General features: G+C 35.7%; 1 protein-coding gene across 2 annotated transcripts in view; it reads left to right on the top strand.

The window, feature by feature from the left end:
• Positions 1–19700, top strand: part of LTBP1 (latent transforming growth factor beta binding protein 1) — a 485724-nt gene that overhangs the window by 343762 nt on the left and 122262 nt on the right. For both annotated transcript variants that reach the window (XM_027850411.1, XM_027850410.1), the window contains exons 16-19: positions 7378–7503; positions 8694–8819; positions 11122–11244; positions 16968–17087. In XM_027850411.1, coding sequence (XP_027706212.1) covers positions 7378–7503; positions 8694–8819; positions 11122–11244; positions 16968–17087 — 495 coding nt within the window. The remainder of the gene's footprint in view (positions 1–7377; positions 7504–8693; positions 8820–11121; positions 11245–16967; positions 17088–19700) is intronic.

Below are 19700 nucleotides of genomic sequence, written 5' to 3'. Positions count from 1 at the left end.
CCAGCTCATTTGACAGGTGAAGAAACTAAGGCAAACAGGGTTAAGTGACTTGCCCAAGGTCACATAGCTAGTAAATGTCTGAGACTGGACTTGAACTCACAAAGATGAATCTTCCTGACTTCAGCACTTTATCCACTTTGTCATCTAGCTGTTCACCTGGTTTGTCTGGCCTCCTTCAAGTTCCAGCTAAAATTCTATCTTCTACAGGAAGCCTTTCCCAGGACTCTTAATTCTAGTGCTTTCCCTCTATTTATTATTTCATATTTATTCTGTGAGCAGCTAGGTGGCATAGTGGATAAAGTGCCAGGCCTGGAGTTAAGAAGATCTGAGTTCAAATCCAGCCTTTACTAGTTGTGTGACCTGGGCAAGTCACTTAATCTTGTTTGCCTCAATTTACTCATCTGTAAAATGAGCTGGAGAAGAAAATGGCAAACCACTCCAGTATTTTGGCTAAGAAAAATCCAAATGGGATCATGAAGAGTCAGATACAACTGAAAGGAATGAACAACAACAACAATTTATTCTGTATATAGTTGTTCATACATAGTCATTTGCAGGTGAACTTCATTATGTTGTGAACCTAATGAGAGTATGGACTGACTCTTGCCTTTCTTTGTCTCCCCAGCACTTAGCACAGTGCCTGGAACACTATAGGCACTTGATAAATGTTTATTGGCTGACATACTTTTGTTTCTTAGATACTTTTTCTAACTGACAACACTACGAAGAAGAATCCATGGTGTAGCTAAAACAGCTTTTTGCAACAATTATAGTTTGACTTAGATCGATTGATTGATGTCTCTCTTCTGGAAGAGCATCATGGATGCTCTAGGATGACATCATACAGATTTAAATACAATTGTTCTTTGACATACACGGGGTTAGGGGCACAGGATTGCTGCAGATGTGAAAAACTGGGAATAGCTTTAGGCACCATTTCAAACCTTTATATTTAATAATTCTGATCATATTTATTTGACACACAAAAAAAGTAAAACAACACACTACATTCATAAAAAAGTTGCTGTTTCCATGTGAGAGAGATCAGTATCTTGCACACTATGCAGAGTCTTCGCACTCGCAGGTGTAGCTGCAACAACTGCTTCATGGATTTCCTTCTCCTGTGAAAAGCTCACTACAGGAGAAAAGTGCATGATTGAGTCTGGATGGTAGAGAGACAAAGAGGTGTTCTTAAAGAGTAAGTAGCTCATAGTTCTTTAGTGCACTGAAACGTTTAACAAAAACTGTTTATAATAAATTTCTATATTTATACTTATAGTAGTAAATGATAAAATAGATTAATTATATAGTATTTATGCATTTGTGACTTCAATTTTCTTTTAGTTTTCTTTACATACATATATTATTTGTGATTTTCTGTAGTACACTGCAAATCTCCAAAAACTCCTATTTAATTATGGATGGCTAACCCATGAATAACCAAAACCATGATTGTGAAACTCACAAGTGTTGAGGGATGCCTATTAATTTTCCTAATTGTCCCTTGAATGTAAAGGGCAGTAAAAGATTTGTCTTCCCTAAGCAGAGCAAGAAAGGATCCTTTCTCTTTGCCTAATTTACATAGAATGCATAGAACAAGAAATAATTTCCTCATGCTTATTGGTGAGAGTTTGTGGTAACAGTGTTGGAACAATTAATTTCAGGTGTAATTATATTTTAAAGTTCATTAATTATAAAAGAGTAGAATATCTACAAGAAACAAGTATGTTATTTTTCCACCATAATAGGTGACTTGGTGGCTTACACCTTAACTGGCAAGCCATGTCCAAATGAAAACAAACTGTTAAAGTAAATAAGTATTTGATTTGTGATTGTGACCTAATAGACCAAGGAAAGATTTGGAAAGGAAAGATTTGAAAAATAAACCTTTAACAAAGTTAAAAACATCTTTCATTTGTTATAGAGCAATTTTTGTTCACTTGGGGTGCCAGTGTGTTAGAGTAAACATTTCTCTGCATATGCATTTGATGCCTTCCTCTTACTCTTCCCAGATTGTCTCTTGGCCTCATATGACTTCCTGTGTGGAACTCTTTGTACATAAAATGGCCTGAGTATTTTCAAAACTGTTTGCTCATCAAATTCTTTGAAGAGTTAGAACTGGCCACGTTCTTTGGAAAATGTTTGTCCCTGAAATGTTTTCTGGTATCATTGAGCCTCCATAAACTCCATAAACTATGCTAATGGAAATTCTTTTTGGGAGGTGGTATGCTAAGCTTCATTTACATCTCTAGGTTTGAAGCCTTTTTTTTATACTCACATGACAAGAACAAATGTGCAAAGAACAAAACATTAATTTTCGTGTTTTGTCCAAATAATTTCATTTAATTTTAGAAAACATAATAAAAATAATGCAGTCTTAGAATCATTATTGGCCTTATTGTGTTTGTTGGCTGGATGAATGGAGCATTTGATTTTCCATTGGCTTTTGGTCATGGCTTCTATCCAGAATTCTGAAGTCACTTGAGAGAATGCAATGGGATGTGGCCATTGACATGAAGAGAGTTAAATTGTTGTGATTCTTGATACAATGAACACCTCTGATGAGTGTAGCTTTTCCCCCATTGTAGTAGTCACATAAAATGGCTACCCCACTATTGTTCCCTTTAGTGAAGATATTTGTGTGTGAAGGTAGGAAAAGGTTGCCCTGATAGCTAGGATGGTGTTATTAAGTTTTATATTACAAAAAGTAGAGGAGAAAGACCTGATATGAGGACTTACCAGTGAAATAAGTTCACCTCATTGTTAGGTGTTCCATTAATTAGGAAACAATAAACAGAAAGCCTAAGATGTCTGAATTGTCTAGTTTTCTCTATCTGGGATGGCGGAATCTTGCCAAGGGAATTTAGATAGGTAGAATTGGTATGATTTAGCCCTTGGTTATATGTGATGAAGCTTGCCTCTTTTTTTAAAATAGTATTTTATTTTTTCCAATTACATGTAAAGATAGATTCATTTTTAATAAGATTTTGAGTTCTAAATTTTCTCCCTCCCCTACCACCTTCTCAAGACAGCAAAGCTTTCCTCTCTGTTTAAAAATTGAACAAACGAAATATAGATGTTAGATGTATTTTGTAATAATATATTTCTCCTTTCATGTAACTCTTAGGAACATCTTGGTAGTATTGCTATAACATTTCGTCCTACGCCTTGGGTACTGTCTTAATCACAGCCAGAATTTTCAAATTGTAACTTCATGTGCATCACAAAATCACAGAATATATAAGGGCTAAGGGGGCTTGAAAATCACCTGGTTTTTCCTCACCTCCACCCTTCATTTATTATATACCAGGAAACTGAATAATTGAGAGATTAAGTGATTTGCCCAAGGTCAACCAGTTGATCAGTAAGCATTTAAAGTCCTCTTTTTTTGTCAGTATGAATATTCCCTCTACCAACAGAAGTAGACAAAAAGTTTGTACCCTGCAGCTAAACTGATCGTAAACCTCTTCAAATTTTGTTAGATTTGTCCTAGGAAAAGGAACATACGGCTTATGACTGGACCCTTTCTCAAAGCTTTTCTGGCTTAGCCAGGACCTTTTACATCTTTCACTTTCTGATATAGTTTTCTAGAATTGAACCACATGTCACTTTTATAACCACCAAGAGGCATCAGAGTATGGTATTAGTAGAGGCCCAGTTTGAGACATTAGAAATTTAGATTAACAGGAAGGGATTAAAGAAAGGGAAGACTAAGAAAGTTGGAGTTCTTCACTAATAGCTTTCATTTCAATCTTCTTTTTACATAGGAAAGGGGAGTAAAACTAGGGTTGACATTTTAGGAAATGATTTAATATGGACTGTAGAATAGGAAACGTCCTTTGCAAATGAAGTTCAAATTGTATTTGTACACTCATACAGCAAACACATTTGGATACAAGGGAAGAATTTATTAGATTTTTCTCCTCTCTTTTCCTTTCCTTTTTAAAAAAATGTGTGCTCTGGAAGCACAAAGATTCTCCAGTGTATAATTATGAAAAAGCTCTCAGCAAAGATGGGTCAAGTATATTATGAAAAAAAATGAGAGAGATGGAAAGTGAAAAGAATGAAAATCCTGAATTTTTGTTTATAAAACATGGAGTGGTATGAAAAATAGTGTTTTCTGATCTTTTTCTTGGTTTGGTAGTTGGAGTGTAATTTAGTAAATATCCATATTTGCTCCCTAAATAGTATACAAGTTCCTTGACAGCAGGGACCATTTCATTTTTGTCTCACTGCCCCCAGTGCCTAGCATGATAAGTACTTAATAAATGCTTTCTTAATGAATAAAATAAGTAAGTGAGTAAGTGGCAAAATAAATGACAAAAGTCACTCATAATTTCTTCAGTGGGTCAGTCAGAGTCAGCAAGAATTTATTAAGTATTTACTGTATTCCAAACCCTGTGCTAAGTGCAGTGGATACAAATAAAAGCAAATAACACTGTCCCTGCCCTCAAATTCTGGCGGGAGAGACAACATAGAAATAACTATGTATATAGAAAATAATATAGTGTAAATGGGAGATAATCTCAAGGGCAAGGACTATTATTGCTAGGGACTTGGGAAGACCTGTTGAAGAAGATGAAATTTGAGCTGGGTTTTGAAGGAAAACAGGAGGTGGAAGTGAGTGGAGAGAGCATTTCAGATATAGAAACAGCCAGTGAAAGATAGTGTTAGAAGATGGAGTGTCATATCTGTGAAACACCACAAGACCAATGTTGCTGGATCATAGAGTAAGTGGAGGCAGGTAAATGTAAAGAAGACTGGAAAGGTAGGAAAAGGCCAAAATGTGAGGAGCTTTAAAAGCCAAACATAATTTTATATTTGACCCTAGAGATAATACAAAGCCACTGGAGTTTATTGAGTGTAGGGGTGTGTTTGTTCAACCTGGTCAGGCCTTATTTTAAGGAAGATCAATGGCAGGTAAGTAGAGGATGGACTAGATTGCAGAGAGACTGGAGATGAGGAGGTCAACCAAAAGTCTGTTGAAATAGTCCAGATGTGAGGAGGTTATTTACATGGTCTAGATGTAAGGTGATTAGAGCCTGGACCAAGGTGATGGCTTATATGAGTAGTGAAAAGGGAACCTATACAGGAGATGTTGTGCAGGGTAGAAATGGTAAGACTTGTACAAATCCATATTCCTCTTTGACTTAATAGCTTGTTTTTGAGAGTTGCTATGACTGAAAAAATTCATCACCCAGGATCCAGAAATAAGTATCTTTTATGCTATAAAACAAACAAACAAACAAACAAAAATCCTGCTGTGAGAATCAGGATATCTTTGTTGCAAGCATCTTGTAAGCATTAGATAATTATGGCACTCCTTCTTTGGCATATATTTCCAGGTTTTGTGATTTTATGGGAATAGGCATTTTAATCACTCATATGTCTATTGTCAAAATTATTTTAGTTGTTCATTTCTTGTATCTTTGACAATTTGTTAACTACTAGAAACTCTTTTTTTCTGACAAAAAAGGGCATAAATGTGTTAGTTCATAGAAAAATCTTGTAAATGTGCAGTTTTTCATCTCACAGAATTCCCAAGCCCTCTGGTATAAATCAAAACACAAAGGAAGAAATTGAGTCTTTGTGCATAGCATGGCTCCTTCTAGAACCCACTTGCTTCTGAAATTAATTGTACAGGCAGTTTGAAAGTCACACAGCAAAAGAGAATTACAATTTAAGGGAAAGGATAAAATGATAAAAATGAGCATGGTATTTGTTTGAAATTACAGCTCCAGTTACATCATGGGCCAATTCCTGAGTTGATTTCTGCTAAGGCATTTTTATTGTTATTTTTAAAAATATTCCTCTTGTTGTAGAATATGTATTTCCGTCTTCACTGACAGTAAGACACCTGTTTTCCTCCTTGCACAAACCACAATTGCTTTTAACAATACTCTGCTCTCTGACCTCATGCTAACCTAAAGTAGTGACTCACAGGAAAGACTGTACTTCATGAGTCATCAGCTCCTGGGAAGCTTCCTTTGCATCAAGGTTTTCCATGGGATTGTACCATCTCTTTTCTGTCACAGTTTAATTTGTGGAGTCATTGAGTTCATAGCCAAGATATTATTGCGTATTTACTTTCTGGATTTTAGATATACTCTGATGTTTTTAATACAGTGAACACAGAAAATTGTATAGCTTTAGATAGTAATTGTCCTCAGAATACTACTAGAGTCTCTATCTTTTGATCTTATCTTTAGATTCTTTTAAAAGACTCATACTTGCATTTTGCATTGCATAAGAAAACAGGTAGGTTGGGATAGTGGCTAGAGGCCTGGCTTTGGAGTAAGGAAAGACTTCTAGGTTCATGTCCTGCCTCTAATCACATACTGACTTTGATTATGAAATTCTTACAGGAAACTCTGTAAGAATATAAGTTACAAGCAGGTTGCCAGTCTATGTTAGTGGAGGGAATTTCCATGCAAGAAGTTCCCAATGAACTCAAAGGTTGGGATGGAGCGGGGGGAAGACATTCAGTAACATTTATTAAGTGGCGTTTGTATTAAAAGCATTGTGGTAGGAAGTACTAATGAAACAGAAGTTGTATTTCCTGCCCTTTAAGAACTGAACTTTAAATAGAAAGATGGGACATAAATATATATGAAAAGATTATGAGTAAATTCAATGGAGATACGATGCATAGTATATTGAATTTTCATACCTGATGTTCCAGGAATTCCTGAAATTTAATTCCTGGGGAAGGGATCCACAATGGAATTGTGTGTTATTGATTCGTGTTCTGTATTTGTGCATATGTTTTAGACGGTTGTGGATGATGAAGAGATTGAGAGTTATATAGAGTTAATCTGAAGAAGGGAGATTTGAGAAAATTTTTGAAGGCAGTAGGGGAAAGGATTGGCAGAAACTCTAAGGGAAAGGGAATTCTAGATGTAAGGAATAAAATACACAAAAGCAAGAACAAAGACATGAAGAGGAAGGAAGAAAAGGATTTCAACAGATGAGGAGCAATGAATTTCAAGCCTTGAGGACAGCTTGTACAGATTAATGGAGTCAGGAAAATTTTAGCTAAGACTGAGAAACCTCAGACAATCCAGTTTTGTTGGAACATAGAACATATTATGAGAAGTAGTGTGAAATACAGCTGGAAAGCTAAGTTGGAGTCATATTGTAGTAAGCCTTAAATATAAGACTGAGTAATTTTTTTTTTATTTTGTAGCCAATGGAGAAACACTAAGGGTTGTAGGAGGGGTGTATGACATTGTCAACATTGTACTTCAGGAAGATTATGTGAACCATCCAATTTAAAAAAATTTAATTTGCTAGTTGGTGATACTCAAATTAATAGTTTCCAGTGACCTACAGCATTACTTTGTTTCCCTCTTAATGTTTTCTTTTTTCTTTTTTTAGAAATCAATGAGTGTACAGTGAACCCAGATATCTGTGGAGCAGGACATTGTATTAATTTGCCCGTGAGATATACTTGTATCTGCTATGAGGGATACAAATTCAGTGAACAGCAAAGAAAATGTGTTGGTAAGAGACAAGTTTTTCAAACATAATCAAACATAAAGTATTTTCAGATTGACTTTTTTTTTTTACATAGGACAATTCTTATATATTGGTTAGGAAAATATTTATTTCATTTTTTAAAATGGTGTTTCTTGCAATGCAAAGGAAACTAAAAGAAGCTGAAACTTAAAACAAAATATGTTTATTTTATACATGGAAGAATGCTGAATATCTTGCAGTGTGTGATATAAAGTTACAAGGGTGAAATAATTTTGTAAAAGGTTTTCAGGCTTAGTGTGTCTAATAATGGTCAAAAACTCCAGATAGATGTACTTGCAAACATATGTTCATTAAATGAATAAACTAATGCAAAAATGTAGTAAAATGAAAAATAAGTGTTTTTTCTAAGTATCTGGAATCTGATTTCCAGTGTGTGCACACATTGGAACTAACCATCATCCCTAACCCAGTCTGAGTGTGTAAATATGTGACCTCAGGCGAACTTGGTTAAACCAGAAAGCTCCAGACAGTGTCTGAAAGTTTGTAATTTTCAGTTTTCTACTTATTTTTATTCTAGGTTCAGCATCTCTTTTTTTTTTAACCAAAAGAAAAATGAGTAATTGGGGTAATATGGGTTAGTTGGCATGCAAAAATGTCAGAGACACTGATCTTACAGTACAGTCCCACATCTAGATGGTACAATAATCATTCGATGTTAGGATGTTTAAAGTCTCAATTAGTCTGTGAATTTGGTGCTCCTTTTCCTTTTCTATGTCTTTTGATTGCTATCTTCACCTGTAGCATCATAGAATTTGACCTGGAGAGGGCACATAAGCAGTTATACAGTCCAAACTGTATCCTAAAAGGAAACCGACTATAGTATACCCAGCATATAGCCATTTACCCTGGAAGTCCATTTCACTTGTGGATGAGCTCTTGTTAGGATGTTGCACTTAAAAGCAGGGTAAAATTTGCCTCTGCAATTTCTACCCAGTGTTCCTAGTTCTACCCATAGGGTCCAGACAAAATAGGGGTGATACCTTTTCCATGGGACAGCCCTTCAGATTCTAGAAGACAGCTGTTTTGTCCTTCCTGGAGTATCTTTTCTTTAGGCTAAACACTGCCAGTTTCTTCATTTGCTCTTCAAATGTCCTTTTTACATGGGTAAGACAAACAGAAAGTTCCTTATTTCAATACTTTTGTGCTTTTAACAGACATTGATGAATGTACTCAGATCCACCATCTCTGCTCCCAGGGACGATGTGAAAATACTGAAGGAAGTTTCTTATGTATTTGCCAAGCAGGCTATATGGCTAATCCAGAGGGAACTGACTGTATAGGTAACTACTCACCTTTCTAATATATTTAAATCCAGGTTTTTATATTTTTTTCAGTTTCTGTCTATCCAACATTTGCCCTGATCATCCCGAATTTAGTCTTTTTATGAATATTTGAGTATCAACTTTATGTAGGGCACTATGGGGGTCATACAAAGTAGGAAGGTACTCTTTCCTCAAGATGCGTTTAGCCTAAAAGGGGAGAACAAGTAAATATATAAAAAAAAAACCAAAACCATGCTTCAAAATAGAACGTGACGAGTCTTGTCAGAGTGGTACAAAGTACTATGGGTAGCCAAGAAAGATAAAACATTTGACTTGATACTTGAAGAATAAGTAGGGTTTCAAATGTGAGTTGGTCAGGTGGAGGGAGAATGGTAATAGTAAATTACAGATATGGTAACCCTAGTATGTTACACTAAATTAGTAAATCATTTTGAAAGAGAATAATATAGGGGAATTAAAACTATGGGGATTATTTGGGGCCTGATTTTGAAGGTCTTGGATTTCAGGGAAAGGAGTTTGGACTATATTTTAGCATGAGAATATGTGTTTGGCTGTACTTGAGAAAGATTAATCTGCCTTCAACATCTAGGAACTGAAGAATCACTTAGGGTCTTAGGAATTTGGAGCTGAAGGGACTTTGGAGGTAATTTAGACTAGCTACTTCTTTTTATACATAATAATGCTGAGTTCCAGTGAGGGGAGTGGTAGAGATTGGGTTCGAACCTTTTTCTTTTGACTCTAAATCCTGTGTCATTTTCATGATAACATGGTACTCCTCTGGGAACATCCTAGAAAGAGATGAAAGGAAATTGAATTAAGATTGTAAGTCAAGTGCTTAATATCAGAAAGCAAAAAAGCCATCCCTTTCTTGGAGATGGGAATAAATGCATAGTGGGAACAAATACTAAAACATATTGAATTGGAGAGAACCTTTTATTGAATAGTTTATGTGAAGAGGGAGATGGGATCGTCTGATGATAGTTGGAGGCTTGAGGAGATGGAAAAGATTTGGAACAACCATTAGATAGGAATACCATAAGCTCAGGGTTGAAGTCATTGAGAACGATTATGGTGTCATGGAGTCAGTCAATAAATATTTATTAAGCACAAAGACAAGAAACAGCCCTTATTATCAAAGAGTTCAGAGTCTAATGGGGGAAACAACATGGAAATAATTACACACACACACACACACACACACACACACACACACACACAAGATAAATTGGAAATAGCAGCAGAGGGAAAGCACCAGCATTAAGTAGGATCAGGGAAGGCTTCTTGTAGAAGCTAGCATTTTAGCTTATATTTTAAGGAAGCCAGGGTGGCCATGAGAGGAATGAGAATATTCCATTCATGGGGGATAGTCAGTAAAAATGCCTAGATCCTGGAGATAGAGTGTCTTTTTGGAGGAACAGCAAGGGAGTCATTGTTATTCCATTGAAGAGTACATGGGAGTAAGGTCAGTAAATAGCTGCCGAGGTGGGTAATATATGAAAGTGAACTGTGTGGACTTAGAGGAGAAGTTGTTGAACAGTGGTAAAAGAAGAGTGATCTACTTACTACCTGCAGTTAAGAGCAAGGAGTATGCTGACCTCGTTTAATTGCCCCAACCAGAACAAATGAGACAAGTTACTCTCTCCATTTGGAAAAAATTCAAAGGGCAGATGTGCCCTCAGGGAGGTAGAAAAAGATGGAGGATGTTGGAGAGTTGATTCATAATAGAACAAGGGCTTCATAACACACAAAGAAAGATGCCAGAAGATAGATATGCAGATGTTTAGAAAGAAAAAGGCAGCAAGTAATCAGTGAAAACTTTATAGAGTGCAAAGAATGCTGGCTTTGGAGACAGAAAACCTGATTCCATTCCAGCTGTAAAGCATGCTACTTGTGTGGTCCTGGGCAAGTCATTTAGCCTTCTAGGCTTCAATCTTACCATCAGTAAAATGAGAAGGTTGGCCTAGAGCATTGAGGATGCCTTCCAACTCTAAATCTATAAGCCTATACAGAGAAAAACGGTCAGATGAAATTAGCTCTGTAGTCACAGGAACATAGATTTAGCCCTGTGGAAGGATTTTTGAGGCTCTCAGGCCAACCCCTTCTTTTTATAGGTGAACAGACCCAAGTATAGAGGTTAAGTGACTTGCCCAGGGTCGGACAGTTGGGGAATGTCTGAGTTAGGTTCTCTAAGAACAGTTCTCTGCTATGCTGCCTCTCATGGAGAAGGAGAGAGGGGTGTGATTAAATTTCATTTGGTAAATGAGGGGAAAAAACATTAAACTTTTTTTATTTCCTTTAGATGTTGATGAATGTCTGAGACCAGAGACATGTGGGGATGGGCACTGTATAAATACTGTGGGTGCTTTTAAATGTGAATACTGTGACAATGGGTACCGAATGAACAGAAGAGGCCAGTGTGAAGGTAAGTTCACAATTCTGAATGCTTCCCATGTTCATATGGAGAAAAGAGTCAGAAATGGCTTGAAATAATGGAAAAGAATTACCAAATTTCTTCCTCTGTTGCAGAGAGTTAAACTTTGCCACCCTTTTCTTTGTCAGATATTATATTATTAGCAAGATTTAGATCTAGCTGAAGGGTTAGAGAACACATAGATTTAGACCTGGAAGATAACCTCTGAGAGCATCTAATCTAAACCTCTTAGTTTATAGATGTGCTAACTGAAATTGAGAGAAGGTAGGTGAACTAGCCAAAGTCACACATCTAAGTAACTAACATAGGTGAGATTAGGTTACCTCTGACTCAGAATCTAGGTTGTTTTTTTCCTAGTTACTAAGCTGTCTCTTCAGTAACTCCAACCAAAGGACCAGTTCATATCCTACCTACTAAAGGTAGAGGGTCCTCTCAGGAGCTAGAAATTCTAGACCAGCTTTTCTAATCCTTCGTTGTCTTTCTCATTCCAAACACGCTAAAGGACTTAATTAAATTCACCTTTGTGACTGGCTTATTGTGATTTCAAGGTCTCTATTCCACACAAAATTACTCACTTCATGTCTGTTTTTTTTTTTTTTTTGAAATTACATTTGTAGGGAACAAGGTGTTTCATTCTAGTTAAAGATAAAATAAATCAAAATGATTCCACATTTAAGTGGGAACAGTCAATTAATAAACAACAGTAAATGACTGATTTCTGATACTTCCCTTTTGTCTTGGGAAGTTGGTGTGTAGACATTGGGTTTTTTAAGTAGGGGAGAGAGTCTCCACCAAAAGGTAAAAAGCAACAGAAAGGGGAGCTGGAATAAAGAAGACAAACTTTGAAGACTTTCAAACTTTAACTAGAGCTGGTTCTGTTTTGACAGGATTGGGAGAACAAACAGAAACTATTCCCTGGTTTAGTTTTGTTATGTGACTGTGACTATGATTAATCTTGACTTTGTGTGCTTTAGGAAGTTTTATGTGCCTATGCTTAAAATCTACCCTGGTCTGTAAGGGGCTTTTTCTCTCAGAGAATTTTGTTAATTGAGGTTTCACTGTATTCTATTTCTTTTGGATCATCACTTGAGATTTCACATTTTATTATTAGTTTTGCCTCAGTCACAGAATAGTAGAGTTGGAAAAAAAAAACATTTATTCTAGTTTCCTTATTTAAAGCTGAAGAAACTTCCAACTATGGCCCCCTTCCAGAGTAAGGTTGCCCAGCTGTCTTCATGCTGGTCCACTGAAATGGTCAATCTATGGAGTGGAGATGTCAAGGAAATTGAGAGATCAGATTTCCTCATGTACTCACCCACAGCACAGGAGTTTCTGAATTCTTTCCTTTTCTAATTCATGTGTTATCACCTCTGGAGGAAAATCAGGTATTGCAGGAAACCAGAATTAAAAAAACAAACAAACAAACAAAAACCCTAAAACGAAACCAGTGGTTTTCAGTACCTTTTGAGTGCCAGTGACTTTCTCTTCTAGAGAAATTTTTGTAAACCACAAAGCACCATATAAATGTGTATTATGATTATAATTATGATTGCTATTTTGAATGGAGAGACAACTCTTAAGAGTCCAAAGTAAATTTCTATAGCATATAAAATTTCTTTACTCACATGAAAACTTTGGAATCTCATAGAAAAGTTCACCCTTTTTAAAAAATGACCTATCCTAACTATCCCTAAACTTTTTAAAAAATAAACTTGGGAGTTTGAAAATGGAAGCTGATAAGTGATTTCCCAAGGCTGATTCTGAAATGGTTTAGAAAGTGATGTTTTTATAAAGGTAATCTACTGGCAAGCTAATTAGCCATTCAAAGGAGAGTAATTATAAGTGATTTATGACAAGAGAAATTTACCCTTTAGCTAACAGCCTTCTGTGGGATTTAAAAAAAATGATTGTAGTTTTTTTGGAATGGAGAAAACGAAATTATTTTCCTTTTCACAAAAGGACATCAAATTGAACTACTCTTCTGCCCTGGTTTGGAAGAAATACAGAGGAATACCAGAAGTTATATGCTTCTCAAAATTGGGAGAGATAGATGGAGAAATATTTGTATGGTAGGAATGTAATCGAAACCCAAGAGAGGTAAAAGTAGCAGTGGGCAGTAGCTTTGTTTTGAGAGCAAGATCAACCAATTAGCCAGTCAACAAATATTTATGAAGCACCTTCTTTTTGCCAGCCACTGTGTTAAGGACAGGGGTTAGAAAGAAAGACCAAAGCAGCCCCAACCTGCAAGGAGTTCACATTATCATGGGGGTTAGAGGGGGCATACAAATAACAGTAAATACAAAACATTTATATGTGTGTGTGTGTGTGTGTGTGTGTGTGTGAGTGTGTGTGTGTAGAGGCAAATGGAAAGTGATCTCAGAAGGAATGCAGTAGTAATGCAGAGCTCTGAGGTGGCAGGCATCAGGCAGTGTCCAGGTAATTCTTGAAGGAGTCAAAGGAAGCTGGGAAGTAGAAGTGAGGGGGGAGAACATTCTAGATATGGGGGGCAACCACTGGGAGATGGAGGGGTATGTATTAGGAAAACCTAGATGGCCAGTATTGTTGGATGATAGAATAAGAGGAGGAGAATAAAATGTAAGAAGACTAGAAAGGTAAGAAGAGGCTAGGTTGTGAAGGGTTTTAAAAGTCAAATCAAAGATTTTTTAAATTTAATTCTGTGTCAATAAAGAGCCCCATGAATTTATTGAATAAGGAGGTAATATGGTCATACTTGAGCTTGACTTTGGCAGCTGAGTGAAGGATGGATTTGATGAGGAGAGGCTTGAGGCAGGGATACCAACTAGAATTAGCCAGAGATGATGGGATAGTGTTTAAGAACTGAAACCATGAAGGTCGGTTGTGGGTACAGATCTGGTCCATGGCAGTCTAAACAAGTAGCACCTGTGCACTCTTGGCATGTCTTCTAAATCTGGTCTAGGGCTCATGTATGTTTGTGCAACATGAAAAGTTGGGCCATAGGTAGAAAATAACTCTTGATTTCTGGGTGATCTCATGACTCTGCTTGCCTGGTGACTTGGGTCTGTCTGTTTCATGAGAAACTAGTTGGCTCCTTATATCTGCTTCCCTAGATCTTTCTGGTTCAGACATCAGCACTCCACTATATGCTGAAATGTTTTCTTGTGGAAAGTAGAGAATACCACCTCTTCATATCAATTAATAGGCATTTATTTAGTGCCAGGGACTTTACTAAGTGCTTGGGGTATAAAGAATGACAAAAGATAGTCTCTGCCTTCTGGGAGCTCATCATCTAATAGGATCAGAACAAAGCAATAATCTTTTACGGGGACACTTACTAAGTGTTTGACCTTGGACAAGTCTCCTACTCGTCTCTAAAACAGGGATAGTAATTTGTATATTATCTATTAGATAAGGTTTCTTTTTTTGTCAGTAAACCACTTTGTAAAACCACAAATTCTTTGATCTTTTGATAGGTCTCTGGTTTACTGTTTTATTTCTCATTCTCACCCACTACTACTATTTCACCCTAAAAATTGAGATGAAAATATAATATGGAATTCTTAAAATAAATCCTAAAGCCACAAAATACCATGTTTTATTAAAATAACTTGAGAATAATATTACCAGAATTCCTGAAGCAAATATATGCTTGTTTACCACTGTGCCAAGTCTAGGGAGAGAGAAGGAAGCTAGTTATGGTATTACAAGTCGCTTTTAAAAAAAAAAACAACAACATTTTAATGGTAACTTCATAGTGGATTAGAAACAAAGGTCCCATTAACCTTCTCTTGAAGATTTTCTTAGCTAACACAGAGTTGCATTCCAATAGTGCTTACTATTCTTCTGGGAATTCATTGTATTTTTAAAGATACAATCTCATTGATCTCTGCTATATCCTTTCAAAGTATAAAATGATAGCTAAGATGTAATTTACAGAGAAACTAGCTGAGAGAGGCTAGGATAATGCTGACAGAGTATCAAATCTGTTTCAGCTGTTGATTGAACATGCTCTCTGTTCATTGGACCAGACTACAACTTAGCATTTATAATTTTAAAAATCTCATCCAAAATGTGGAATCCAGTGCTATTGGAATATTTAATTGGCAAGCACCATCTTTCTGAGGATGAAGGCCCAGAGCATCTGACTTTAAAAAAACAAAACAAAACAAAATCATCATGTGTCACTGTCTTTTGGCATGAATTTTTCCTTGATGGCAACTCTTTGTGTGCATGTATTTGAAAAATTGACCTGATATTTTCTCTATTAATGCTGCCTTCAGTTTATAAGCATATCTTTTACACACAATTAGCTACATTTAACATAATTAAAATATTTTAGAATTATTCTAATGAAAAGAGATGTTCAGAAATGTTTAATATATCCATTGCACAGTGCCACTTCTACCTTAGAATTTAATGTCCTTAAAATGTTTATATTATGATTGTGTATGCAGTATTTGTTGTGATTTTTCAGTCCCACTTAAAAAGAGAATGGAAAGAGGACAGAGTAGGGCATACAAGGCTTAGAATTTGAAGGCTTGGGCATGAATCACAATTCCGACATCGTGTAAGAACTTGGGAAAATTATCAGGCCTCTCTGAGCCTCAGATTTCTCATCTATAAAATTGATCATTTTTCAAGAGTTATTTTAGCCCCAACATTGTTATCTATAGTTTCAGTTTAATTTGAAAGCCAAAAACATGTGTATTTCTGAAGGCCAATGTCAACCATTCAAGACAAAGTCCCTGTCAGTCTAATTTTCATCTGCTTTTTTAAGATTATCAAGAAAAATTCAGATTTCAATCATCTTTACTTATATAGTCCCAAGTCTTCCCAGAGTTTCCCTTTGCTCTACATCCTCTCTTCCCATTTGGAAAATAAATATAAGTAACTTGACCTAGATAAAAAAAAATACCATGAGATAGAAATAGGTTGCTACTTCCCAGGAAAGCTTAATATCTACATATATTCTACACTGACTTGATTTTAAAAATTTTATATGGTTCTGTTTTTTGGGAAATATTCCAATTTCTCTGATGTTTCTCTGCTGGTCCCAATGGTTCATCCAGAAATCCCTATCCTATATTGGGATTTAAATCATTCTGAGAGAGAATATTTCTTATTAGATTCATCAAAGTAGAGAAATTTCCTAGAGCATTTATTTTCATTAGAAAAAATAATAGTGTATCTTGATTTAATGTTTGCAGAGCATATTATATACAGTTTTAATAAGCCTTACAATAATCTTGTGAGGTAGGTGGCATTATAACCCCCAATATGTAGATGAGAAAAGGTGACCCAGAGAGATTATCTCTACCCTAGTGTAGATTCTGCTTCCCTACTCTCCTACATCCTTTTTTGGAAGGTATTTGGTATTGAATGTACAGTTTGGTGCTTCACAGTTGGCCTCATAGGGCTTAGCATTCCTTTAGCATGGGTGACCCTAAAAAGAGAAGAGTAATTTTAAAAAATCATTTTGAGTATATGAGAGACTTCCTAAATAAGTGTACTTGTTAGATAAGTGTTAACCTGATTCTACTCTTATAAGACTTTGATGTATGTACTTTTCAAATTCATTGTAACATGTATTATAAATATATGACATATACATTCTGTGTATATAAAGAATATTACCATGTCCCAATAGCAACAGCAATGACACCAATTTTTGGATGGCCTGGGGAGTGTTCTGTTTAAAGTTATCTGACTTAGATTTACTGCCATTTTTTTCAAAGATATTGATGAATGTTTAGCTGCAAGTACTTGTCCAGATGAACAATGCATTAACACTCCTGGATCTTACCAGTGTGTTCCTTGCACAGAAGGATTCAGAGGCTGGAATGGACAGTGTCTCGGTATGTACTGTAGTATTAACATCCAAATTTTGTTTCTTCTATATTTCCTGTTTTCAGGTCAAATGATGATGGTGTTGGAAATAGTATGCCCAGTAAACCTATTTGGAGGACTGAAATTAAGAGTAGAAGAAAATAAGCTTATGAATCTTTTCCCTATATTATTAAACTAAAAATATTTTTAAATTATGGAGAAATTAAAGCTAAAATTGGCTAGAGTAAGGTGGTAGAGGTGAAATGTCAGATAAGATAAGGAGTTCTGATAATAATTGAAGCAGATAATCTTCCAGTCCAGTTGCCAGGAGTTATAAACAAGTAAGCATTTCAGAGTTTCAAAGTTCTTAATTTAATTCATAGAATAGACTGGGAAAGACTCTCTGATTTGCCATTATTTCTGATATAATGTTCAACAAGTCTCAAACTGTATTTATAAGGACTATTTCTGTGCTAAAATGGCTATAAGTGTCTTTTTAATGTGTTTTTTAAATAGTTTTTTTTGTATTGTTCCTTTGTAACTCATTCTGGGGTGGAGGTGGGAATCTAGTTTTGTTTTCTCAACTCTGACTCCAGGACAGGTAGCTTTCCAATGGAAACTAACACAGTTCTGTTTAAAAAAAAAAGTTTTCTTCTTTTTTTGGGTTTTTACATAACCTATATTTCCCAATATATTCTCCCTCCCTCCCTGTTCTTGAATATTATCCCTGAATAACTAAGAATTAGAAAGAACAAAACAATTCAGCAAAACTAATCAACCTGTCAAAAATGTTGTCTGGCGTTATATGCATTGTTCCATACTCATTGTGGGGGAGATTCCTTCTCAATTTTCTTCTTTGGAGTTTAGTATGGTCATCATAATTTTGCTGCATTTACTTTCCATTGTTTTGTCACAGTTCTGTCCATTTATATTATATGTCATTGTATATATTCTTTTTTTGCTTCTGCCTGCTGCATTTTGTTTCAGTTCATGTCTCTGTATTCATTATATTCATTTCTTACAGCCCAGTAATAATAACAGCTAACATTTCTTTATTTCCATAGTTCGTTAAGGTTTACAAAGTGCTTATCATGTTGCATTTCATTTATTCCTGTATGGTAGGTACTATTATAATTCTCATTTTAGAGGTGAGGAAAATGAGGCTGAGAAGAGGCAGTATTGGAACTCAAATTATTGAAACTCAAATCTTCTTGACTTTGAGTCCAGCACTCCATCCATTATTCACCCTAAGCTTCGGTTACTTTCATGTACCACAATTTGTTTATTTTCTTAGTCAATGGGCATCTGCTTTATTATAAAAAGTATTTCTATAAATACTTTAGTGTGTATAGGCTTTTCTTTTTTTAATTGATCTATGTGGAATCTCTTGATCAGAATCTAGACATTTTAGTCACATTCTTTCATAATTGTTGCCTTTTAGAATGCTAGGAGCAGTTTACAACTTATTAACAGTATGTAGGTAATGCTTTCTTTCCACAACATCTCCAAGACCAATGCCCATATTTTGTCATCTTTTCCAGCTTGTTGGGTTCGATGTAAAACCTCAGAGTATTTTTTTTCATTTCTTTTATTTGTTCTATGGAGCATTCTTGCAGTTGTTAATGATTTATAATTTTTTTTTTGAGAACTGACTGATTATCATTTTTACCACTTATTGATAGTGACGATTGAGACATTGCTCAATAGGCTGGCACACAGCTTCTCTTATCCCCTTATGTGACAGATAACTAATCTCAAACTGAATAGGTATGAAAGTTGGCCACCGAAATGAAAAGAAAAGAAAAAAACACAAACCCCAAACCACAAAGCAAGCACTGTATTAGGCTGCATTAAGAAAAGCATAATATCTAAGAGAAGATCTGTAGTCTACCCTAGTCAGACCACATCTAGAGTATTGTGCCCATTCTTGGATGTTTTCAGCAAGGATGTTGACTAATTAAAACTTGCTTACATGAAGGCAACCTATTAGTGTTGAGACTGCTAAAGACTATGTCATAGGAGAATCAATTGAAGGAATTGGGTGATATCTAGCCTGGAGAAGATTTGATTGCTGCCTTTACATATTTGAAAGGTTGGTATGTGGAAAGGGGAGTTAGACTAGTTCTTCTTCCTAGAGGGCAAAACAAAGAGCAGAGAGTACAAGTTGCAGAGAGGCAAATTTTGGGAAGGAAAAACTTTACCATCTTTGCCAGCTCTCATCTTTACTTTCAGAGTGCACACCCAAATCAATCCTCTTCCCTATACTTCTCTAAATCCTGTTCCACCATATGAGTTGGCCCATATCAGTTGATTTTTATACTACATAATTTTTTTTCAAATGGGGAAAAGTTGCTATTTATTAATTGCTTTAGAAATTTTAAAGCACTATATAAACATCAATTTATATTGGTGATGGTGATGCATAAAGTATGAACAAAGTTTATAGGACTATGAGAGGTCATCTAATGTAACCTTGAGGAAAATGAGTACCAGAGGGGTCGAGTACCTCTGTGATTTGAGCAAGGTATCAGATTTCACATTCAAACTCCAGTCTTTAGACATTAAACCCAGCATTTGTTCCACTGCATCATGCTACTTTTGTAAAGACAAATATTTACAAAGTCACTACTTAGTGTTCTATT

This window comes from Vombatus ursinus, unplaced genomic scaffold (assembly GCF_900497805.2).
Source record: "Vombatus ursinus unplaced genomic scaffold, bare-nosed wombat genome assembly UNPS02009062.1, whole genome shotgun sequence".
Lineage (NCBI taxonomy): Eukaryota > Metazoa > Chordata > Mammalia > Diprotodontia > Vombatidae > Vombatus > Vombatus ursinus.
Note: the sequence above shows the minus strand (reverse complement) of the source record. Positions and strands in the feature narration are given on the sequence as shown.